Below are 26,109 nucleotides of genomic sequence, written 5' to 3' on the forward strand. Positions count from 1 at the left end.
TGTTCCTGTGCTTAGATTACACTTATGTTTCACAAGGAACTTCCCAATGGGTTCTACATCTAATACCAGATGCATGGCTGCATGTGGGCAGAAAATGAAGTGACACATCAATTTTTGCATGTAATTTAGGGATAGGCTGTCCTGTGGTGTTGTTTACAGTTAGATTTCCTCTGGTGGTTTTGATACTTGGCTGAGACAATACTGAGAACAAGCCTGGGATGCCCTGTGCTCTTTCTGCATTAAATATTAAACAGATTTGGAGACTTCATTTGGCTGGCTCTTGGTTCTGGCAGAACTTGCAGACTTGCAGAGTGCTCTGCTCATCAAAGGATATGAGCCTTTGCTTAGCACTGTTTTAGGCATGTCAGTGTGCTTCCAGAGATGAATGGAGGGCAACTCAGTTTTTCAGGTCTCTCTGAAGACTTGCTTTGGCTGCATCTAGGTAGGAGAAAACATCTCCAAGTCTTCCTCATTATTTTCAGAAGATCCCTCAAGAACTGCACTTTGAGTTCTGGATATCTGCAGCTTCTTAGAGAAAAAATAAAGAATGGAGGCTAACCACGGGAGTTCTTGGTACAGGTGCCACAGTACTGTGTCCTTGGTTGAATGTTGTTTGGTCTAGCTACTTATATCTTTGGTTTTAAGGTTAGTAGGCTCTTCTGTAAGTAGATCTGAGTATTTATCCTGACCTAATTCAGTGTGTTGTCAGTCTCTTAAATCTCCACCAGCAGCCGCCTGCCAGTGGAGCATCAGCTTGAAATGTGGCACAGGAGAGGGGCTCTTGCTGGTGCTGCTGATTTCCTTCCCCATGAAAGCACCATGCTCCTGGAAAGGGAGTGTTTGTAAAGAACTGTTGACAAGTGCCTGCTTGTTAAGTGGTTTTTTGTTGGTTTTTTTTTTTTTTTTTTTTTTTTTTTTTTTTTGTTTTTTGTTTGTTTGTTTGTTTGGTTTGGTTTAGTTTTTTGGGGTTTTTTTTGTTTTGGTTTGTTTTTTTTTTGACAAGAGCTGTCACTTACTGAGATCAAGACTGACGTCTTCTCCATGCCAGGCTTTCACCCACTCTTTGCCCCTTTTGTTGGCATGCAGATATATCCCAACCCTGACTGGTACTCCTGTGACCTGCTGATTTACTAGCACAGGTTTATTACTCCTTGGAACAAACATGGTTTCTTCCATGGGGTTTGGTGTTTTGATCCACCTTCAGCACAGTGAAGGTGGCAGAGTCCTTTCCCTGCACATTTCTCCACAAATCTCACTTCATTTGAGATTCCTCAGCAAAACCATTCAAGAGCAGCCAAGGTCTTTGTATTAAAGAGCCTTTCAGAATCACCAGGATAACTAATGCCTGCTGCTCCTTGTCTTTCCCACCTCTCCTGCTGGTGCCAAAGGAACTGCCTGACCCTGTTGTGAACTGTCACAGCAGGTCTGAGTTCCGTGTGCCTGCCCTGAGCCCCAGACACCACAGCCGATGCCCTGGGCACTGCTGGGCAGGTGAATCTGGCACTCCAAACGCAGAGAGCATGGCAGTGCCTGTGTGAGCCTGGGGCTGCAGGGGCTGGCACAGAGCAGGTGTGATGGCCCTGGTGTCAGCAGCTGCTAAGGGACACCCCTAGCTAGAACTGCCCTGAATGGGAGTTTGTATTTCTGGCCTGGTGGGGAGCACCAGAACACATGACCTGCTGGTTACTGCAGGGAGATGCAGGTACTCTCTGTCTTCTGTCTTCTCTTTATGTATTTTAAACTCTGGACAAAAGGATGCCCCAGTTTAGCAGAACACTGAGACAGTTGTTTGACATAGCAAAGCACATGCTTGCTTGCTAAGTGTGCACTCAAATTCCATTAAGTGCTTTGCTAAATAGGACTGATTTTGATAATTGGCATCAAGATTACTGGTGAGATTAACTCATTATGCCAAATACTTTTTTCAAAAGTGTCACATGTTCTTTTTTTGGCATGATAAAAGTTAGTCTGGATACAGAATTATTCACATAATTCTTCATTTGAATGAAGATTTGCATGTTCTCTAACTCTACCTCCCCTCTAACTGTGCTTTTAAGAATGCTGAGGGCAATCCCAGCAATTCTTGTGCATTGTGGCAGTGGAAGGAGGCACCTCTGAGTTGGGAAAAGCCTTGGATTCCAAGTTCTTGCCATTTTGGTTCTTTTCAAACAATCAGCTGTGCTCTCTGCTGTCCCCCTGGGCACCAGCCCATACACGTGTCTCTCCCTGCTCAGCCCATGCATTGCCAGCTTCTTGAACCTTCTTCCTTTACAGAGAGGTGCCAGCAGGGGAGGAAATGTCACAGGCCAGCAGTGACCCTTTCAGCTCCACACACAACTGTAGTAATGCCTCAAAAGCTGCAGGCAGGTGAAGGAACTGCTGCCCTTCAAAAGGTTCCACTGTTTCTGAAGGAGCCTCGGTGGTGCAGGCAGGCACTGGGACACACATGGTGTTATTCTGTATGTTACACAGTTGCATGAGTGTGGTTCAAATAAACAATAACTGTGCATCTTGTTAAGCAAACAGAAATTAAATCAATTTGCATATGTAGGAATGTGAAATGTGCAGGTATCCAGAGACAGGATGCAGGGCTGGATGGGCAGTTGCTGCTGACCATGCTGTTTGTCTGAATTCACTGGAAAATAGAGCCATTAGATGCTGTGTAAGGCTTTAGGGGTGGTGAGTGCTGCATGGAGCTGTAACTCTGAGCTGTGCATCATGGTGTGCTTTTTGTCTTGCAGACCCCCAATGGATTATTGCTGACCCCCAGCCCGCTGCTGTCCAGCATTCACTTCTGGAGCAGCCTCAGTCCTGTTGCTCCTCTGAGTCCTGCCAGGCTGCAGGGACCAAACACTCTGTTCCAGGTAGGCCTTCCCAGTGCACAGGTTTCATTGCTAAATGCATACATATGGAAGAGACATTGTGGGAACATCTCTTCATATCAGTCTGGAGCTTTTCAAACAGATCAAGAAAATATAGGCCTACTTTTAAAGAGGCCTACTTACTTGTACCCTCTTCCAGTCCTTGGCAGCACAGTCAGAACCTACAGGGCAGTGTCTGCTGCAGAAAGCACACATACATGGTGTGAAGGAAAGAGAAATAAATGCTGGACCCTGGAGAGAGCAGGTAACAGCTCAGAGCTGCAGGAAGAGTGCAGACCAGTGACCTGCCAGGAGAGGGCTGGAACAAAGACTTGGGAACACCAAGACAGTTTGGATCTCACCCAGTGAGGTGAGTGTAGGTTTATCCTTTTGTCCTAATGAGCTATTTCTCACTCAGAAAGACAAGGCTCTCTGAACTCCAGGTTCCATTTCCAGTTCTCCTGCCAATTATCCATGTGTCCTCAACCAAGGGCACACCTCTGGGCATGACCTTGCCATATGTAACAGCAGAAAGGCAGCATTGTGTCCACTCTCTCCTGAGTATTGGTAGAGTAAAATTCTCAAAGTTTTATAGAGATGTGGTAAATACAGAAGTTACTAAATAACCCACAATGGCCACAGCAGTCAGCTGCAGCATTTGTCTGAGGCTCAGGAAGAAGACAGTGGGCATGGTATTTGCAGCTCCAGCTGTAGTTGCTGCAGTACAGCTGATTCATTAAGTCACAGAAGAAATTATGTTGATCTACTGATTGGCAAGGAACCCAATGATCATCTGCACAGCTGAAGGTTCAAGGACACGCTTGGAATGAACACCCCAAGGGCTGTGGAGGGCCAGCACTAACAGAGGAGAAGGCCACTGCTAGACAGGGACCCTGTATTAGTCTCTGAACCTTCAGGAAGGCTGACTGCCCAAATCCAGGGCTTCAGCTCAAGGAGCTGCTCAGGTACTGGGATTATCAGTCTTTCTACCTCCAGCTGCACATGGAGCTCAGGCCTCCTTATCTGTGTTTCCAATAAACTCATTAGTCCCTGTTGGACCTTGGTTTTGCACACATGGCTAGAAACAGCCAGACATTTCACCTTAGAAGTGCCTGGGCTGAGACCTGGAATGAGTTTGTACAGACACATGTTGGCCGTTCCCTGGGAGAACTGAAAGTGAGGAGTGGCCTTGGCTTTCCCTGCTGAGAGACCCAAAGGGCCTTGTAAATGATGCTTGATTCAAGCAGATGCCACGATGACAAGCTGTAGAGCACAAAGCCTTATTTTAACAGCAAATAGGAAGCAAAAACCACAGCTGAATTCTGGCCAGGCCCACGATGGGTCAGCCAGTGTAGGCGGCAGGGTAAAGCTCTCCTCAGGCTGCCTCATAGGCCAGCCCACGCTCCATGCATACCCAGGGAAGAGCTTGTAATCAGTTTCTGTATTTTAATGACTCTTGGCACAAGTGATAGAAGCATTTCCTGAGGTTTGGTGTGGTTAAAGCAGAGGCATCAGGCAGTTTGGGCCACACCAGGAGCATGGTGCCCTGCAGCACCGTGCTGCCTGGCCCAGCTTTACATGGAGTGGTGGAAGACAGGAATCACCAACCACCATCTGAGTGGAAGAGGAAACTTGTTAGGAGCACGTTATTATATGCAGGTGGAGGGCGTGGTTACACCACAATTGGCTGTCCAAGGACTGATCTGATAAGGGGTAAAAATACACCAGGTGCTTGAAGTTGTTCAGCTCTGTCTTCCTCAAGGCAACAGAAACGCAGCACAGCCCATGGAGCTGGGCCTCGAGGCCAGATCAGCATCTACCACTGGCATAATTCCTGCCTCATGCTGCAGCAAGTTTATTCCACCTACTTGCTTTATTTTTTTGTCAGGTCAGATGTTAAGAACTAGTCAATACCCACCCTGCAGGCAAGGTGCAGTCACGATGCTGTTGTGAACTAGGAATATACAGCTTCTGTACTGGATAAGGTTTGTGCACAGCACTTCTGAAGCAGCAGGTGACAATAAATGACTCCACAATAAATGACGACACGTTCTGCTTCACCTGCTGAATGGTGGAGCTAGTTTGTAGTTTCTGAGTGAACACAGAAACTGTAATTACTTGAGAGTAATTTTCCCCTAACTTTGTATCCCCAGGTATACTTTTTCTGCTATAAAACTACATCTGTACTTTCCCTTTTGCCAAACTCTTTCCTGCATAAAAGAAAGACAAAAGGGATGTATTGTAATTAATAATGTGTAAACAGAAAAAATACTTTTGGAAACAGAATGGATGGCAAAGATTGCTCTGTAGTGTTCACTTTTCCAGGGTGATGATAAATGTACTATGTGAACATTTATATATAAAATAGCCAATAACAGGTTTTTATATCCTCGTGCATTTACAAATTATTCAGGTTTTGTCCTCTGTCTTGCATTCCTAATGACTGATGCAGGCATTTGGTAGATGTCTTATTGTATAGGCATCACAACTCTTGAAACGATCTGGAGCCAGTTGCTAATGCTAAATCCAGGTGCTTCTTGGGCTGAATGTTTTCAGATAAGGACTGATTTTTACCTTTTGGCCTCTTACAGTTTCCAACTCTGCTAAATGGTCACATACCAGTGCCACTCCCCAGTCTGGACAGAGCCTCTTCACCAATACTGCTTTCTCCAAATGCTCAGAAATCCTGATGATGCCTCATCACACCAAGGATGTACTGGTGGATTTAACACTTCATTCCTATGGGCTAGTTTTTCCTGTGTCATGAGAAGGACATTGTGAAACCCTTTATTACTTTGGTTTGCACTTTTCATTACATGGATAATCTACTTTTATTATGTTAGCATTTTTCAACAGTGTTTATATATAAAAAAATATATAAATCTGTTATGCATTAAATGAATTATAATTTTTTTATATCATAGCTCTCAAGTGTTGAACACTTCTGTTGTTGATGAAGTACTTTTCTTAATGGATTGCAACAATGTATCTATTAGGGATGTGAAGCTTCTTTTTAATCCCTTTTGCTGCATATTATGCATTGCGCTTGTGTAAACTATAACCGGCTGTGCCTTCTTTTGCATAAAGTCATGTAAATGATTTATATATTTTCTAGTATTAAGATAAAAAGTTGAAAGAAAAAAAATTAGTATTGAACAGCCCCATTAGTATTTCAGTATTTTCTCCACAGATAGGCCATATGATGCAGTGTATTAATGTAACTTTGTATTAAGTGCTTTCAAATTGTATAAAAATAGCCTTATAATTTTCCTTTGCTGAAGTGGAAAACATAATCCTTGTTACGGCCAGGAGATGTAGTTCAGAGTAACAAAGCCACATTTACACATTTATGCCCAAGTTCTTCTGTCAAGTTGCAACAAGGAGGAGCTGGGCTGTGTATGTTCATGAGACGTCTCCAGCATTTGAGCTCAGAATTTATTTGGCCTATACTTCTTATGAACTGTCAACATTATGTCTGGAAAGAGTGCAGGTAATCTTTGTCCTCCCAAGGAATGAGGATCATTCCCGATAACTTCCAGGTGCTTTGTTCAGCTGTGCCAAGTGCCTTCTACAACTTCCCTGGAAAGACTATTGTAGCTACTCAAGCTCTGAAGGTCACATTTCCCCTTCCCCCAAAGCTGGAGAAGCTGCAGGTCTGTAAATTGATGCCTGGTGCTTGCAAAGAGGCAGAGACTCTACATGTGGGATGTTTATGTATAAACAGCTGAATTCTGGATGAAAAAACACCACTGTGTTACTATATACTTGCAACTTGAATTTACTGGGTATGTCTTCTACCTTGAGGGGATGGTTTAGTCATCTAAATGTCAGGTTAGGATCAGGCCAGACTCCCTGGCACCACAGACTCTAATCCTGGCAGGGCTGATGCAAATTTTCAGTTTCCTGATGTGGCTAAATTGGTTTGAATACAGCTTTAGTGTGTCGGTTTTTCAGATGAGACCTTAAAAGCCAACCCCAAATCCAATCCCTCTTTGTGACAGGTCATTCAAACCTCAACTTTGCTTTCTGGCCGAGCAGCTGGCCAGGGTCTGTTCTTCTTGAACTGTATGCAGTGAGTTGTCTGCTGATATTCTGCCTGGATGCATTTCAGTGATGATGTGTGTAGTTATTTGTAAAGTGCTTTTGGATCCTTCAACCTGAAAGGTGCTAAATAAACATTTTATTAATGCAGTTCTGATGTTGAAAAGCCATTTTTGGGGCAGAGGTGGTTGACAAAAGATAACAGGAATTTTCCTCAGGCTCCTGGGTTGCACAACCAAAAACTACTCAACAGTTCCACTTGCAGAGATAAAAACTGCTGTAGCCATGTAGGTAGCAGCTGATAAAGACAGCAATTGAATGCCAGACATGAGGAGAACAAATGAAGCACTTGGGACGGCATTTGCTCGACTCAGTGTTTCAAGAGCTCAAGATGTGCCACCCCATGGAGTCAAAAAGAGAAGATGAACCTACGCAAAATTTGTGAGTAAATGCAAATTTTATACAAAGTAAAATCAGAATAGGTTGGAACAAAGGGCAGTGTTTAACTGATGGGATTGACAAGGTTAGTGGAGATAAATCACAAGGGCTTGCAGACTGAACATTTCTCTTCCAATGCATTCCTCCCAGACACATGGAATATTTTTCAACAAGTAACAGAGAGGCAATTATTTCACCTAAAGAGCCGACTCCTGCCTCATTTTTAAAAACCCATGAATATCTACTTACACCTATAAGGCATGAACAGCAGCATAGAGACTTGACTTGTATGTGCCACTGTAGCTAACAGGAGAACCCAACATTGAGATGGTATTTCTCACTCTGAGTTTAAAAAGACGAAGACATACTAGTATGGAATATTACACTGCAAAAAAACTGCTGACCATGAGAGGAGGGAGTGTGTGACAGAGAAGAGATTCTTAGAAGTACCCAGATTCCCATGATTTTATTTCTTCCAAGGTTTTACTATTAATAAGGCGGATTTTTTTCTTCTCAAAAGGCTCAACACACTCAGAGCTCCCCTCCCATTTTCCAGCCCTTAAATGATTTTGTACTTTTTTTAAAGATAGCAGAGAACAAAAATTCTGGGACAAAATCCTATTTGAAAAAATTACTGGAAAGGATCTGAGAGAATCCAATAAAACAATGGAAGACAGAAAGTGGGAAGAAGTGCTGTCTTCTCATCTTTGAGAGAATAAAAATAGCAAGAGAACACATCTTCTGCTAGTTGTCTTTTCAGCTGAAAAAAATAGGCTGTCAAAATCTGCCTTCTAAATCAGTCAGGAATGTGGAACAAAGGCTTTTGCTATTGGGAAGTATTTATACAAATAGAGTCCAGCCCCTCAAGTCTAACACTTATATGAAACACTTGACTGTTATGCCTTATGCTTTGAAGAAAATATTCTATTGGTAATCTACTGAATTTTATTAACAGGCGTCTTTTTAACTGTAGAGAAAAATCAAATAAATGTTTTTAAATAAATACTGTGGAAGTGTCAATATTTCTGTGGCAGGGAGAGCTCCAAGCCAACAATCCTGGGGAAGAAAATGGGAGTTATTCTCTTTTCAGTATTCTTGGTGGTAATTGCAATTTGATCATAATCGGGGGATTTATTACAAGATTTGCAATTTATTGTGTATGCTTCAGCAAAACACAAGAAGTTCCCAGTTACCTGGGTATAGGTACAGTATATGTATATATATATATAATACAGGGTGGGTGCACCATTAGGGTATGTTTGGCTTACCTGCACCTTGTTACTTCAGGAAAGCAAGTTATCCTCCAGGAGGGCCACAGCTACAGGGCAGCTTTGCCAAGAGCTTGTGCACACCTGTGGCCCTGGCACATGTAAGCAGCTTCAGTTCTAAAGAAAACTTTCAAGGTGGGGGAAACAGTGATAGGAGATAAACTATAGCAAAAGACCTGACACACATTCATGATGTCAAGAAAGAATGATTTGTTTTGTCTGACTAAAACTGGTCTCATCAGACAGGGTCATTCTCCATCTGGAAATAGCTACCAAAGAAGTGAAGAACTGTCAATTAGGTTTCTGTTTAAAGGGAAGTTGGTCCTTTCCAACAAGATTATAGGGTTAATTCTAACAGAACAACCCTCTGCATTAAAAAGCTGTGTGATCTCGTGCCTATGGGAAACATCTTCAGAAGCCATCATGACACCCAAATGAATTTAGGAAAGGCACAGTAAGTACAGGTAGTCTTTTATGTAAGGGCATTTCTATTCCCTTCTGATCTTCAGACTGTCTGTATATCCTGTAGGATAAACAAACACAGGCCTCAGGTTTAAGCATAACCCTCCAAAGTCAGAAGACTACAACTTTTAAAATCCGTTTTAGCCCTGAACTGTAACTGCTATTATGAATTAATGTGTGAGTGCTCTGCACAGATGGAGTACAAACCTATTTCTTGAGGGCAAAGAGACTGACAGCACGAGTGAGAAGCAGTATGAATTTACTTAAATGAAAAAGGCAGAATGAACCTGAAGCAAGGACTCTGGAGCAATCAGCATCATGGCCTGCCTTGGGTAGGGGCTGGTATTTGACAAAAGCATTCTAGGAGAGAGGATTCTAGGATGTGCTGGAGTTCTTTTGTGAAAGATTCCCATCAGTTCACATTCACTCTCCAAGAAGTGCAAATGCATAAATGTAAACTTAATAATTCCTAACATGGCTCCAGGCCAGCTACCCCCTCCTGCAAATCAAATAACAAGACAGCAAAGAAAGGAAAAAAGAGTCTTTGAACAAGCTCAGGGTGTGAAAGAGGAGGGGCGGGTGACAGCACAGACGCTACCAAGCAAGGCCTGGAGGGAGGCGCTCTACAGGAGCACGTTGGAGAAGAGACAGGGAAGAGCATTTTCCCTGGTTAGCAATCCACAGCCATGGTAATTCCATCAGCAGAAAGATCCCACTGCAACAAATGAAGGAACTTCACAGCTCTCTCGGGAAAAATATATTCAAGGCAGAGCATCTGAGCCAAGGAAGACTCATATTTCATTAGGAGGACCATAAAAGTGATGCACTCAGGCAGGCCTGCTTCTTGAGTGAGCTTGAAGGATGCAGCCAGCACAATAAATTAAGCAGTTCTTTACCACAGTAGCATGTGTGTATGTGTACATTCAACGTTTAAGTTTGCTCTAAAGTCACAGAACTTGGAGTGAAGGGATTTTAGAAAACATGTAAAAATGATCGGAAACTGTTCACGTTTTCTGACATGAATTTTCTGACATCAATTGATGTCAGAAATCTTGAATTGATTCTGACATCAATTTTACTCAGTTACTTAGAGAGGGACTGCCCAGTAAAAGTCACATACAAGAGATTAAAAAAACCAATATAGAATATATGAACTCTAATCCCAGTTGTGAAAACAGGTTCCCACTAAGGCTGAGAACGGGACTATGATTTTTGTGCAGCTGAACTCCACGTCATGAAAGAAGGTGCATGGTAGAAATTCCAAAGCCCATGTACCTGCTTGGCTTTTATACTTTTCAGGATCATCCCACCTGTACAGTCAGAGCTTACCTACAATGTTCCAACTTCTACATACTTCCTTTCATAATTGTACTTGTTATCTTGCCAGTCTCCTGCATTGGTATGACATGGATACTGGTGTACATGGATGGATGGATGTACACAAAGGTAAAATGAGAGCATTAAATCTTTAACAGCCCAATCTCTACAAATATAAAAACCCCCAAACTGCATAAAATAAGCATTCAAGTTCCTTCCCAAAATAAAGGCACTTCACAGAGATGTTACATTTGTTTTAAAGCCAAAATTTCTGAAGGTAAATAAGGTACTGAAATATGCTAAAAAGGTGCATGAATTACTTAAACTCTGCTCATCAGACAAAATGATCATGTCACAGACAAGGCAAGTTCTGATTTCTCTTCAGCGTCATCATGTGCTGTAGCTCTGTATTTCTATACCCTGATTTGTTTGGATTTCTTTAAAGTCTGACCTTAATTCTGAGTATTTCCTGGGTTTATAATACTTAGCCTGCGGATATTTACTACATACCTTTCATATATTTTGTCCTCAATAACAGAATGTATTCTTAACCTTAATTCCATTTTAACATTGCAGAACAGAAAAAAATGTACCTTTATTACACTGAAAAACTCATGCACAAACAACAAGTAAGCAGCCCAAAGAATGCTACTTTGCAGTTTTTCAAATGATTTGCAAATACAAAGTATGTTGATTCTTTAATAATTGTTTATTTTAACTTTTATTGCCCAATTCAGGGATACACTCTGGCTACTTAATGCTGTGGTAAAGCAGCACAAAAATAACACAGCCATGTTGAGAAGCACGTTCCACTAGAGCATTGCTGAGCTGTTGGTTTGCCCCTTCCATCTCCCACCCTGTCCTGTCAATCCCCATCCTCCACCCACCCTCTCTCCCCTTCAACCTTCACCTGCACGTGAATGCAGCCACACCACCAGCACCTGCCTCTGTCCTGGCTTCCAGCCCACCTGACTCTGACACACACCTACACCCACACCTGGCCAGCCCTACCCTGGCCTAGGTGGGACACACCAGTTATCTCCTAAAAATAACTACCTAAAATCAGCCACGACATGCAGGCCATTTCTCATTAACTGATCACACATCATCAAGCAAAGGTGGTCACACCAAACACTGAAAGTCATCCATTTTTAGCAACTCTCTGCTTAGTTTTTGACACTCTTGAAGCCTTCTCCCAAAAAGGCCAACACTCCTAAGTTTTTGGGGACAGTGAAACCAAGTCCGTAGTACTTGACTCTGCCAGACAGGAGGCAGAGCACAGAATTCCACAGAAAGAATGTCAGAGATGCCCAGCAACTTCAGACTTGCTGACTACTGCCCCAAACAGGCAACTGCCCCAGAACTGTCTCTGCTGATGCAGGAATTTCAGTAACAGACAATTTTAAAAAGCCCCAAACTGGTTTGACAACAGATGGCAAGTTTCTTAAATATGTTCTTTAAAGCTACCTCCTAATGAAGAACACAGATTCACTTGCAGGTACTTAGAAAAAATTTCTTTATAAACAGACTGTTTTAATTTTATGGAAGATCTTTTCATCTGTAACAAAAAAGCTGAATTCCTACTTAAAATGGAACATCCTTTTGTTAGCTGTGGCTGATCCCTTTCTAAGTTTATTAATGCACTTCATTTTACCAGGCAAACCTTTAAGTCCTTTACTCATTAGTGTCACATTATTACTTGTTCTTTTATGACCTATGAAGTATTACTGTTCTAGAAATGCTAAATCACACATTTATCCACAGTGAACATTTAGTCTATCTTCACTACTTCTGTAAAAAAAGATGTTTTTCTGACACTTCTTTCTTCAACACCGTCACGTCTACAACGTATTTCCTACAAAGTTCATCGGTATAAAATCTAGATCAGATCCATAGCAACTATAAAAATATATATAACAACTATTTCAGGACAAGGTTCTTCATCAGTGCCAACTGTGCCTCTGCCACAGCCATAGCGCTCGCACTGGGATCAGGGGAGCCCCGCGTGTGTCCGAGCCTCACGTGACGCTCCCAGGCCGGTGACACCCGGGGCTGGCTCACCAGCAGGGACACTGGGACACAACACTGAGAAGGTCCTGAGCAGCCTCAGCCACGGATGAGCCACATCAATGCCACTGCCACTGCCCTGAAGGAACTAAAGGAGCAGCCAAAGGTGACCCTGGGGGCTCCCACAACACACGGACCTCGCTAAACGCTGCCAACAATGCCCCAAGAACCGCAAGTTCACTTAGTCTGTATTTTTAACAACACAGGGCTTTTGTTATTATAAATTTCAAAACAAAACCAAAGAATTCCACATAATATTTATACTTTCAAAAGTACAATATTAATACAGGTCGGTCAGTTAGAAATAACAGCAGTTTGTTAGGTCTACAAGATTTAACATAAAACCGGTTTACAAATGCTGAAAAGCAGTAGTGGTCCAATAGTCACCGTTACACATGAAATTCTCTCTTCCAGAAAATAAAATTAAAAAAAAATCCCAATTCAAATTTACTAGTATCAATGAAATATTAATAAAACACCCCCAAACATGCCACAATCACTATTCACAAATAAAGTTAAAATGAAATATACAAAAATTCACTTAATACTGTTAAATAACAATAAACTACAAGATTTCCTGAACAGAAATGGTAGGACCCCTGAACGTTTTACAGTGAATGTCAGGAAAAATTAAGTTACCTATGACTATTTTCATGATATACCAGCCAAAGATTTACATGACCATTTCAAAATATACCAATAAAGATTTACAGTCTCTTTAAGATGCACTAAACAAATAGGTTCATAAAGGTGAACACAAATGCTTAAAAATACTGTAACCATCACCAAGGGTGTACTTATGATACTCACTGAGATGCATAAGCATAGTAGTAGTATGTTTACTATCTCTGGAAAACAGGTAACATCTAAGATCTGAAAAACTCTCTAAGTTCCCATTGTAAAAGCTCTGTAGCATAGTGAGTTCTTCTCAAGTACAAACTTGCATCTTTCCAGTTGATTTCAAGTGAAAAATGCACAAATGGGAGGGGAACAAAGTGGGAAAAGTGTGCCATTATTCCCATGTTTGTGTAATTAGTTGTCCTGTTCCTCTGTAATGAAAAGTAAGCCAGGGTCCAACATATATGAATTGTCCTTTTACTATTTGTATTTCTAAGTTAAAAACAAGGTAAAAAAGTTATTGTTTCTGCAGGCCCCATATGCACAACAATGTGCAAATATGTTATGCTGGAGTAAGCCTGACAAAACGTCCAGCCTCCATGCTCTAATTTATCAATAACTAACATAGGATCTGAGAGCAAATCAAAGTTACTTTTCACTTGTTTGAATCAACCTTCACACCATGTGCTTTTCAAAAACATAATATGCATTATAATTTTTCAACTATTTCAACACATATTTCCAATGTTAAATAAGGAATTAAGTGCCAAGAACTTAGAGCATTAAAGATGGCTCACCTATAGCCAAGCAAAGCTATGTTTACATTCCAGGAAACACTGCAGTTTAAGAAATACAAAAAAACCCCGCAGCAGTAGAACATTTTATCAAGAGAAACAGATGCATTCACATATCATAAAGCCATTGCAACTTCTTCAGGCATGGAACTGTTGTGTTAACTATACAGACAGTAGTTATTTAGCAGCAATGATTCCGCAATAAATAATGCACTGTGTTTCTCAGTCCTGCACAAAAATTGCAGCTACAGTTACATCAACAGCTGTAACCTACTGGCTCTAGTGGCAGAGGAGACCTTAAAACCAACTGTACAAAAAATTGTCACACTGTGACAACAAATATAAAAACATAATTTGCAGGTTGGAAATAAAAAGACTCCACTGTTAAGAGGACAGTGTAGACAAACTGCGATTCCAAGTCCACCAACAGAAAGCACTGCCTTTGGATCCGAGTCCTTGATTGACAGGATAGGCTTGGGCTTGACTCTGCACTGCCCCCTTTAGAAAAGCATGCTCTGCCTTCTGTTCTTCCCATGTCCTGCAACACAACACGGACCATGGTAAGAAACCGAAGCATTTGCACAATGGATTATTAAGTTATTATCCAGATCTTCATCCTTCTTCAAGGCAGCACCCCTGGTGCTTCACTCAGCTTCAGCATCTTTCTTTCAACTGCACTCACTGCATTGGTTTTTCACTTTGCCACCTCTAACCCCTACACAGTACTGGTTTGAAACTCCAAAATGTTCTCACCTTCACAGTCTCTGCCCACCCCTAGTAAAACTCACACCTTACTGTGCACTTAGCTTATGTGTCTCTACAGGAATCTCAGTAAATCATTCTGGATTTTATTTTTCAGTATATTTACACAAACCGATTTAACAAAGCATTTTTCAACTCCAAATGCCTCTGGCACAGCATTCTTTTAGCAAGCATGAGAAAATATAAAGCTTTCCATACCGGTCTCTGGGTAAGTGGAATTTCGAAAGCCAGGGTCTTTTTGCAATTGAATCTCTTTTAGACTGAATATTGAAACACCTGGAATGTAACAAAGAAGTTAATTCATATACAAATGTAAAACTATGTTTTATTGACCAAAATGATATTCTTAATTATATAGTTTAGATTAAAAAAAATTCCAATTCACAAATATTTAAGCTACTAGATATCACACACTTTAATACTTTAGAGGGTTTTTCCTTTCACAACGTACTTAGCTTTAGTGCACTATCTTAACAATATTCTGCTACTTTACTACTCCTCTTACTTTCAGGCAGAGTGTGTATTCTTGTTCCAAGACTTCTGAAGTATGCATGTTTCATGGCCTCTTCTGCTGAAATTCTCTTCTTTGATTCATACTATTAATATAAAAGCAAACAAGTGTGTTGGTTTCCATTAAAAATCTTATTTCACCAAGTGATTTCATCAAAGGGAGAAAGAGCTCTAGCTGCTCAACATTTCCCATAATTCACCAGGACAATTTTTTTCATTACTTTCTTTTTATACATGACTACCAAATGGTTTATCAGAATCTGTACTGTCAACACGTAACAAGATTGCTAAAATAGTAAAAATAATTTCTGCAAATGGATACAGGGTAAAACTACACCTAATCTTTATTTATAGATGGTACAATGATTAGGTTCCTCCTCCTTGGCGTCTGTGCAATTCTAGGCAAGGATGCAGATGTTTAAAAAGCCACACACAAATAAGTTACAGTGTTGCATCTACTCAAAGATGCAGGAGTTGGCCTTCCATCTTGCTTCCAGCTCATTTTTAATACAGATTCAAAGACTAAACCTACATACCACTCAGCTTTTGAATACAGCTGCAACATCAAGGAGTAATATTACACCTTACTAACTCCTTCTCTAGTACTAAGCTCAGCTAATCACTAAAGAAATCTAGTATTTGTATTAAAAAGTTCTGGTTTAATAATGCATTTCACAAGAGATTTAGGTTTTTCAGGGCTAATACAGAATAATTTTATTTTTACGAAAGGTAGTAAGAGAAGAAATCAGTTCTGGGAGAAAAAAAAAGCAAGCATCAGTTTTTAAATTCTCACTCTACAGACTTCTCACATCTGTCATCCACTACAGACTCAGCTACACATTCCACTTTGAGACAGAGCTAAATACTTTGACTTCTAATATGTTTTGTGTGTAATGTATTAGAACTCAAAACTTGCACTTTTATAAAGTAAAGCCACAAAACACATCTTACTTGAAGGAACTTCGCTATCAATTCAATTCCTTCCGTGTCTAGCCTAAAAATAAAGATATTTTTAAAAGTTAAAACAGTTATTGAATTGTATTTACAAAAGTAAAACTGCAGAGGAACTGACTTAATTAAATGATATCAAACCTGAAAATTATTTCTAAACATGAAAATGCTTTCACCTAAACAACATTTATTGATGTTAACGTGAATACATAATAATATCTCAGAACAGGACTATTTGGAAAACACTGGGGACACACAAATCCTTAGTTTGGATCGTCATTTACTAGATTGACCTCAATAATTTATTTAAATATTTTTAATATTTCTTTTAAGATTAATACTACTCATTTACTACAGGGATACAGTATTAGATCTTCTTCAAGGTAGACAATGAATGTCTTTGCTATTAAGTTTATTTATAATGACTGCACTGACCCTTCATCTTCCTCATTATGGTTTTAAAACGATTACGAGGAAACTGCTCAAGAAAACCATTTTAACAAATGGTCTGGGTCGAGTATATAACCAGAAGAGAATTTCTGGTCTTTAGGAAATGCTGTGTGAATTCTCTGGCTATGGAGACATTATTTATCAGAGTTTATCATTCCACAGGTCATTAAGGAGCTGTGGTACCCAGAATGATACCAGATGAAGTAATCCCATGGTACCAGGTTCTGCTCTGCATTATCATCTGCCCACACTAACACAACTGCTGAACAGTTTTACACCATTCAGTGGCAGACTGTACTCAGAAATGCATTCCCACTCAGGAATATGCAAAGCCACAGGGATGCATATTTTCTATTAATAAAACAAAGTACCTTGGTGCATGGTTGATGAGAGGTTGTGGTTTATACTTAGGAAAGTTGTAGTTTCTAAATTCATCACTGGAAGAAATGCCTGGCCATGTTTCCTGACATGGAGTTCCTGCATTTAGAAGCAGTAACAAATTCAACTTAAAAAATGTAAACAAACATTTAAACAAAATGTAAAAAAAGCATTTAATCCTGTAATTTAAAGAAGAAAGGGAAAAAACTATTCAACATGCCTATGTTGTCCAAACTCAGCTGTACAGTCAGCTAAATAATTTTTCATCATCTTGATGAAAAGGTGATGATATACATACTACTGTTCTGAGATAAAGATCCACAGTTCTCACACAAATGTGGTGCATTAACCTTAACATTACTGAAAGTATCCATTTACCAAGAAGTCTGAAGATTAAGTGCAGTTCATCTTCAACAGTTGAACCAGGAAAAAGAGGCCTTCCTGATGCCATTTCAAAAAATATGCATCCAACGCCCCTTTATAAAGACAGAGAAAAAGATGAAGCAGAAATAATCTTTTAATTTCAGCTAGTAAAGGCTTCTGGGATTTCTCTTCAATTAAAACAAATTATTGGTTCTTAGCCACACACTACTATTAAAATATTTAGAAAGATTTGTAGTAACAGAAGAGCTGTCAAAGACTAATAAAACCTGTGTCATAGCTATATTATATCCTCTTCCTTCAGATGTTGAGTTAATCAATTTTATTAAAGTTCATGGTAAAATACCACATTACCCTGTCATTAGGAGAAGATGACTTGCTTTTTTCCCTAAATACAAAAATTCAAAGGCTGTGTATTTGAATGTTACTATTTAACATCCAAGCTGACATTTTTTAACTTGACTCAGAACAAAAATTTGAATTAGACAAAGCTATACAAACCACATGTCAATTTGAGTTGAATACTCTGAAGATCCAAGGAGAACATCAGGTGGTCTGTACCATAATGTGACAACTTCATTGGAATAAGTCTTTGTAGGAACAGACTTCGCTCTTGCCAATCCTTGATAAAAAGGGAAATGAAGAGTCATGTACAGCTTGCTTAAATCCTTTTTGTATGAAATTGACAAACTATTTTTAGGACCTTATTATACTTGCTAAATACCATCATTATTATACATGCCATCTCCTAATGTTATTTAAGGTCCTAATAAAGAGATTTCTATTGCCTTTTAGTATTTATGGCAATCTCATGGTCAGCATTTTTAAGCACAGAAGAAAGGTAAACACATCAAAACCTGGACTAATCCTGTAAATTTCATTAAATAGCATTAGATTGATATGACACCTCCCTGTTGTGAAAACCTACTGCACTGTTTCTGGAAAATTACATTGCAAAAGGCAGAAGGCAACAAGCAATTAACTGAATGGTGGAAACAGACCAAACCAGTGCTGGACCAGTAAGGGTTTTCCATCCTAACACTGTCAATTTGTCAGCAATATCTTCAATAAAATTCAGATCATGTTAGATGCAATCTTCTGAGCAACTTTCATTCACACAGAAGGGGTAAAATCAGAGGCACAGAGCACAACTTTCAAAGGATCTTCCAGACACAGAAGGCAACAGGGAAATGTGGATGTCCCACTCCACTGTAAGCCCAAGGCATTTGGTGTATCAGTGATAGTGCAACATCTGACAATTCAGCACCAGAACAAACCCTTCCTCTCTCCTGTCATGGTTACCCCGCTTTAGAGTGACTGTGGAGTGGTAGGAGAAGCAACATGAGCTCCACCTTAAGGATCTGACTAAGTATCAATTTCACAGGAAGCTGTAAGACTACTTTCAAACTGCAAGTGGAGAGACAGTGTTACCTACAGAGGTATTATCCTGATTACTTACGGCCTGTAAAAGGCTGACTTTCCTTTTCCATTCGAGAACACCCAAATTCACTACAGACCCAATGTACTCATTTCTCCTTTTAAGGAAAAATTATTTTCCTTTGCTGAGAGAAAAGAATAGCTATTACAGAGTAATTTCAGGCCATACCAAAGTCTGCAAGCTTCAGTTCTCCTTTCTCATTAATTAGTAGATTTTGCGGCTTCAAATCTCGATGCAACACCTTTCTCCTATGACAGTAGGCCAAACCACGAAGAATCTGATATAAAAATAGCTACAAAAGAGAACATTCATATAAATTAGACAAAAAAAAAATTGTAATCTACACATTGCATGACTAGTTGGGCACTGGAGAGTTATGTACTGTAAGCAGGACAAAATGACTTCTCTAAAAAGTGAGTTACTTTCCTTAAGAGCAAATCCTGGGCATCATTATTGTTCAAAGATTTAAAATCATTTTACGCTAATGCACTGCCTTAACACCGCACTTTACAACAAAGACTTTCAGAGCAATTTGTTCTGTTTAACTGAAGAGAAACACAGGCTGTTTATTTTTAAAGAGCATTTACCACTGCACTTCCCCACACTAATGTCTTTAAAGATAACTGTCCCTGACTATATACTCAAGTTGCCTGTGGCCACAGACCCCCTTCTGGAAATGCAGCTCAGCAGCATTTCCATCCAACTGTGCTGAACTACGTAAAGAATATCTTGGCATGCTACTGGAAAAATACATGTAGATTCACAAGCTTAGGGAAGATGGAGAAATGGGTAAATGAGGATTATGAAAGCAGCCCAACTGCCTCTGGTATTTACATTCATCCTCTCACCTTGACACACACAGGTTTATTTTAATCCTCTGGAACAGCAAGCCAAGCAAACAACTTCAGTCATGCATATCAATGGTGCACATATATAGACATAAAAGTAGTATGGGGCAAAGAAAGGTTTAGCAGTGGGCAGCCAAGCAAGTTTAATGTATAACTGTATTAAGGACTACTACTTTGCAGTTTCTGTATGTATAAAGGTCTGATCTCAAACATGGGACTTTTGGGTAGCTATTGCTGGCATTTACCACACAGCAGCACTCAGTCAGCATAAGTAATCAAATGTACAACAAGAAAATATGAAGCGTTACAGAAAGCAATGAGACAAATTGATCATGTAACAGGACCTCTGAGGAAAACCACTAGAATGTTTTTATATGACCATATTCTATTATTTTGCACCAAGTGACACTACCAAATTCTTTTTCATAAACTGGACAAATACACAGCAGGTGTAGTTACATCCATCTGTTCTCAGTGTGCTGACATGGGATTAATCTGTGCTAGAAAAAAAGGAATTGGGATTAATTTCTTTCTCCTTACTTTCCTTTCTGAAGAGCAGAATGAGAAGCAACAAGTCTTGCTCCACCTACTCAGGCCCATACTGTTGCAGGGGTAGTCAGTTCCAAGCTTTATTAGCATGACTTCAATACAAGTGAATGGCCCTCCCTAATGTACACTGGGACTGCAAGGATTAGCCAAGAATGCAAAGCAGGTTACTCTACAGAAATTGTGAAGCTTCCCCACAGTTGGCAGGGATCCTTTTGGAAATGCACAGGATGCCATGTATTAGCTCAAAACTTTGGTTAAAACACTAATACCTGCAGAGATCACACATACCCTCATTTTGTCAAAACACAAAAACCTAAAATTAGCCAAGGAATGTGAGGAAGTGATGTCAGGGAGGTCTCTCAAATGTTAATGATGACTCAAACCCCCACAGTTATTATAAGGTAAGCACCTACAGCTACCACAGCTGTTCTGGTTTCCCAGTGCCAAAGGTACTGACCATATAAATTTGCTCTCTGAGCATAGCTTAAACCATAGGCAAACAAGGAAAAACAATTCCTCTGCTTAGCTCAGGTTATCACAAGCAGATTCTGGCTTGTTCACTAACTGCACTTAATAATAAGAGTCAAGTTCCCACTTACAGCTTTCCCTTATTTTTTTAAGCTTAAAGCACTGCTTATGAACTTGCAGATAATTAAAAACGCAAGCATAATTATGATTTTTGGTTGCCTCTCTGAAGTAGAAACAAATGAAAGAATTTCCCTTTGCAGTCTCTCAGAGGAAGCAACAGAGCAGGTTATGGGCAGATGTCTTTCCCTGGAGACTGTAAAGTAAATGTGGCAACAGAATGAAAGGGAAAGCTCACCAAACAGAAATCAGTATCTCGCCCATGTGCCAAATAATTTCACTCATTTCACGACAGTTCTGTACTGTTTGGAAGCTTGTTTCTAAAGCCCTAAGTATTAAAGAACACTAAGAATTCTGCCAGTTTTCCAATTAAAGCCTGGTTTTTACAAGAGAAATAGCAGCTGACCCTGACTTAGGTCTCAGATTGGAGACTGAGTCACTTGACCTGGCCACAACCATAACTAGAAGAAAAAGCAAATTAGGCCCTAAGGAAAATTTTATTTCCATTTTCTTACTAATGTAAAGATGAAAATTACTCATTCTTAAATACATATTTTTGATTTCTTACTTGTGTGGTGGGCAGCAGCACCCAAAACACATTCATAACTGAGGCCAAATTTTCCTCAGTGTCCATATATAAATTTGAGGATATATCAAATTACAGACTTAGTAAATGAGAATAAATAATGGAAGGACAAGAAGTCAAAAGAGTTATGAGTGTATTATTCTTTAGGAATTTTTAAATTTTAGATATGTAACTTCAAAGAGAATGAAAATACACAAACTTATATAATCCCCTCTTTTCAATGTTTTAAACACTTAAAGACATCATCTGATGTCAAATATAGCTAAGTCAGGCCAAAAAGGAAGTTAAGTTTCTTTATTTTATTTTTAAAGAGACTAAACCACCTAGCTCCTGATTATAAAGTTCTCTGAAATTCTTAGGACAAAGCTGCAAGGTGGCCACTGTTACTAAAAACACTCACCTTTACATTGTGCATACTCATGATGTTACTACAGTCATCCATGTACTGCTTCAGGTCCTTGTCCTGGCAAAACACCATCATCATGGTTCAGTAAAATTGTGTGCAACAAATCACATGAATATTACTTATTGTTGGAACTGAAATGATTCATCAAAAAAAAGAGATTTCTGCATAAGATACTAAATGATAAAACCCCCTAAAGCCTGGACACAAATATCCATGGTTTTCCAGAGGACAGAAATACCCTTTTCCCAGCAAGCTGTACTGTCTCAGGCATCATTACTTGCCATTGCCTTCTCCTCCACCTATGTGAGGCACAGTATTTTATACAATTGGTATATTCTCCAATTACACTGAAAGTCAGCTATGTCACAAGAGAAAAATATCATAGGAACAGAAAATATCACTGGAACCATAGTGTGATTACCATGTTAAACAGGTAATGATTTTAGACAAGTAGACAGTTTGATCAGGCAGACCACCAGTAACTGCTATTAATAAAACTCTGAAATGACCACAACAGTGTTTACTGATCTACAGCCATTTAAGAACTGAATACACTGTTCTCATTTTTAGCTGAATGACTGTAAATGCAGGAGAAAACTCAAATATTCCTAGTATTTTAAAAAAGAGTACAGAATTTTGTTGTGTTTCTGTTTCTTAGAAACAAATCAAATGTAAAGCTCACTAACTGTTTAAGCACTTACCAGGTATTCAAAAACAAGAGTCAAAGACTTGTCTGTGTGCACAATATCATGCAATGTAACAATATTTGCATGTTTCAGATCTTTTAACAATGACACTGCAAGAGAGAACAGGAAGAACAAAATAAGTGCAAAACACGTGAGGAATAAATGCAATTTCTAGTTAAGATCATCCATATAAGCTATCTGGGGTTTTTAATTAAAAAGCTATTTTTAAGAACATAATATTCATATAGATTGAGTTAATAAAAAAGGTATTTAATCAAAACAACAAACACATACTTAAGTAACAAGCTTGTATTTCTTAAACTATAGTTTTCAGACAGAAGTAATTCTGTAAAATGTACTTTTGAGTTCCTGAAAGTTACTCATTAACAGCAGTCTAATTCAGTATCTAATCATCCACTTATAATACTGCATTTGAGATCACAATCACAATTGAATTTGAAATCACAATAAAGCAAATAAATTTGAAACAAAACTCTGAATATGTCTGGACTATAATTTTCCTCATCAATACTAACAGCAATTTTACTAATGTCCCACATAGGCTATGTATTTCCAAGTACTGATGGTGCTTGGGTCAAAAAGAAATTCAGAAGTATCTGAAATTCTAAGAACTAAAAAAAAAGTTACCACCTTCTCTTATGGCTGTGCATGGTGCTCCCTCCTCGTGTTCCAGGCGGATTTCTTTCAGAGCTACCAGATTCTCTGTCAATTTACTTCTCCCCTTATAAACTGTGGCATAGGTACCCTATAAAATGGATAAAGAAGGGAATTTTTACAAGTTGTTCCTTTATCAAAACATTAGTTAAATAAGAAAATACTAACTTCTGTCTCAGGATCTAATAGATTTCATTTTGGATATGAATAGTTTTTACATTATATTCTTTTGACACATGTAAAAGTACAGGAGTATTCTTTTAAGCATAGGACTGAACTCGTAGAAGCCACAAGGGATGTATATGCCTAACAGCTCTGAAAATGGCATGGAAACCTAAACACCACAGAGCTACCAAAGAAGTCAGATCAGATAGCATTAAGTTCACTAAGTTCACTGCTGGGATCATTTACACTCCTCAAAGTCTCTGTCTGACTACAGATATCTAGCTCGGGTATCTCCACACTATGCTGCATTTATGTTTCCAAAGGCTGCAGACATACTCTTCCACAAACTCAAAGAAAATATGTAACTTTGGATAGCTTCTTGTCTTCATTATGTATTTTTAGACAGCAAGAGGTACAAAACTCTAGAAGCATATTAAATTAAGAAAAAAAATTCTGACAAAACAGTAGGCAAATGCCCGAAAAAGCAACAAAGGTACAGAAAATGCCCTAGATCACTACAGTACTGTAAGACTCTGCAGAGGATCTGGACAGGTTGGATCCATGGCTGACAGCAATTTCATGAGGTTTAATAAGACCAAGCACCAGGTTCTGCACCTGGGTCACAACAACCCCAGGCAGTGCTGTGGGCTTGGGGAAGTGACTGGGAAGATGATCCTAAGAAAAGGATCCGGGGGTGCTGGCTGACAGCAGCTGAACATGAGCCAGCAGTGTCTGCCCTGGTGGCCAAAAAGGTCAATGGCACCTTGGCCTGTGTCAATGACAGTGTGGCCAGCAAGGCCAGGGAAGTGATTGTGCTCAGTATTTGTGAGGTGACACCTGGAATGAATCCTGTGCCCAGTTCTGGGCCCCTCACTGCAAGAAGGACATTGAGGTGCTGGAGTGTCCAGGGAAGGGTAATGGAGCTGGTGAAGGGTCTGGAGCACAAGTCCTGTGAGGAGAAGCTGAGGCAGCTGGGGGCATTTAGCCTGAACAAAAGATGTTCAGGGGGATCTTACTGCTCTCTACAAATGCCTGAAAGGAGGTTACAGCCAAGTGGGTGTCAGCCTCTTCTCCCAGGTAACAAGTGACAGAAAAACAGGAATAGGCTTCAAGTTGCATCAGGCAGGCTCAGATTTGATAACAGGAAATTAAAATGTTTTAAATGGAGGACTGACTGCAATATTCACAGCAGAGATGCTGACCAGCCCTGCTTCTTTCTGCAATGTTTATTGCATCCCATTTCAGTGCTCCTTGTCCATTTTTGACTCCGTTATTCAACCTCAATCAAACTGGACAGGAATGAAAATTTGTCGCTCCTGAACTGAACTGTTTCTCTGGAAGTCAGAGGATGACTGGAGAGGGAAAGTTGCTGCCCCCTACAAGTGTGTTATGTACTTCCCTTGGCAGCACCTGGCCGGCTGCCCAGCTCAGGCGTGCAGGCTTCTTTACCAGAACACACACACAGCTATTGCCTGCACCTTCCAAGCACTGGTCTCTAATCCATCATGAACATTCCAACACCTAAGTCAAGGCAAAAGGACACCAAACTTGGTGTTATCATCAAAAACATAGTGTTACCATCGACAGAATAATTTTGTCTATCTGAAAAAAAAGCCAGAAGGTCACAGCATATTTGCTAATGTAGTCTTGCTCTTCCTCAGCTCTGACAGTTTTCCTGCCTTTTTAAAAAATTATTATTTATGCATAAACATTTGTGTAGTTGTGACATTGTTACACATGTTGAATATGTGTAGTTTACTGAAAAAGTAAATTCAACAGGTATTTTCAGGGATTTGGAGAATTTCAGTTAAACTTATGCAAAATTTTACATAGGACATTGTCATCATTCCAAAAGAAAGCTATACATACCTCTCCAAGCTTTTCTAACTTGATATAGGTTTCCATTTTTCCAAATCCAATTTCTGACTGCAATGAAAAGAAATGGCAAATTGATCACTAAAACCAAACACTTCATTCGTACATCATTTAGTGAACAAGCTAAATTAATTTCAGAAAATTACCTGACAATACTTGACTAACACTGCACAACTCCAGTATTTTAAAAACAAATTAGCACATTTTGATATAAATGCATCCCAGCCCAGTGCTTAGCCTGTTGGCCAGTTTACAGTGTATCCTGGAGGGATTGTGAGCTGAGTTACATTTAGACCAAAACCTCACTTTAACCTACCTCCTACTTAGGTCTTCTCCACTCTTCTGATCTGATTACTACCACTGAGGTTGTTATAGCTTAAAGCATGGAAGTAATCTCAAACTAGTCCATCCTTTCTCTAGCTCAGCATAACCATATGCTGCTGCTTTTTTCAAAGTAATCTTATTTGTCTGCTGTGTTCAAGATTTCAGCTCCAAGCATCCTCTTCCATTCTGAATTCTCAATGCCTTTTGGACTGAGCCTTCAGGAAGAAAATCTCTAAGCACCATTCCTCAGCAAGCTTCAGCTTTGTCTCAGCAGTTCACATTTTATACCTCTTAGCTCCAAATCTTTGTGTATTTTACTTGGAACTATTTATTCATCTTCTCTTTTTCTGTCACCAACTCAGCTCTTCAATGCAAGCCAGAAGGGTGTATACCTGCCTATGTAACACATTTACCTCTGAACACTGTAAGATCATTACTCTTTTCCTGTTCAAATCCACTGCTACTCTCATATAACACAGTTCTCTCTTACCATTATTTTCTCCTAAGACCACTGTGAATTACACCAAAGCTTCCTATTGTTCCTTCAGTGCTGAAACTATTGCTCCTGAATGTTAAAAGTAAACATGAAAAGAATGAATTCTTGAAGCAATTTACAGAAGACATATAGCCTGTACCCTGTCAAGCCCCCAAATTTATCGGCTTCACAGGGTCAT

The 26,109-nt window shown here is 39.6% G+C and overlaps 2 protein-coding genes across 6 annotated transcripts in view; one reads left to right on the plus strand and one right to left on the minus strand.

Moving 5' to 3' along the window:
• Positions 1–8,343, plus strand: part of ELK3 (ETS transcription factor ELK3) — a 36,972-nt gene extending 28,629 nt beyond the window's left edge. For both annotated transcript variants that reach the window (XM_059472167.1, XM_059472168.1), the window contains exons 4-5: positions 2,742–2,864; positions 5,453–8,343. In XM_059472167.1, the coding sequence (XP_059328150.1) occupies positions 2,742–2,864; positions 5,453–5,551 (222 nt within the window). In that variant the 3' untranslated portion in view covers positions 5,552–8,343. The remainder of the gene's footprint in view (positions 1–2,741; positions 2,865–5,452) is intronic.
• A 4,356-nt stretch (positions 8,344–12,699) lies between these two features.
• CDK17 (cyclin dependent kinase 17) overlaps positions 12,700–26,109 on the minus strand; it is an 89,511-nt gene continuing 76,101 nt past the window's right edge. For all 4 annotated transcript variants that reach the window (XM_059473421.1, XM_059473420.1, XM_059473422.1 and 1 more), the window contains 12 exons: positions 25,106–25,162; positions 23,048–23,162; positions 22,412–22,506; positions 21,705–21,767; positions 18,905–19,028; positions 17,800–17,920; positions 17,296–17,393; positions 16,911–17,016; positions 16,090–16,132; positions 15,134–15,224; positions 14,827–14,904; positions 12,700–14,404 (listed from right to left, as the gene is read on the minus strand). In XM_059473421.1, coding sequence (XP_059329404.1) covers positions 14,367–14,404; positions 14,827–14,904; positions 15,134–15,224; positions 16,090–16,132; positions 16,911–17,016; positions 17,296–17,393; positions 17,800–17,920; positions 18,905–19,028; positions 21,705–21,767; positions 22,412–22,506; positions 23,048–23,162; positions 25,106–25,162 — 1,029 coding nt within the window. In that variant the 3' untranslated portion in view covers positions 12,700–14,366. The remainder of the gene's footprint in view (positions 14,405–14,826; positions 14,905–15,133; positions 15,225–16,089; positions 16,133–16,910; positions 17,017–17,295; positions 17,394–17,799; positions 17,921–18,904; positions 19,029–21,704; positions 21,768–22,411; positions 22,507–23,047; positions 23,163–25,105; positions 25,163–26,109) is intronic.

Source organism: Ammospiza nelsoni, chromosome 5, assembly GCF_027579445.1.
Source record: "Ammospiza nelsoni isolate bAmmNel1 chromosome 5, bAmmNel1.pri, whole genome shotgun sequence".
NCBI classification, from domain to species: domain Eukaryota; kingdom Metazoa; phylum Chordata; class Aves; order Passeriformes; family Passerellidae; genus Ammospiza; species Ammospiza nelsoni.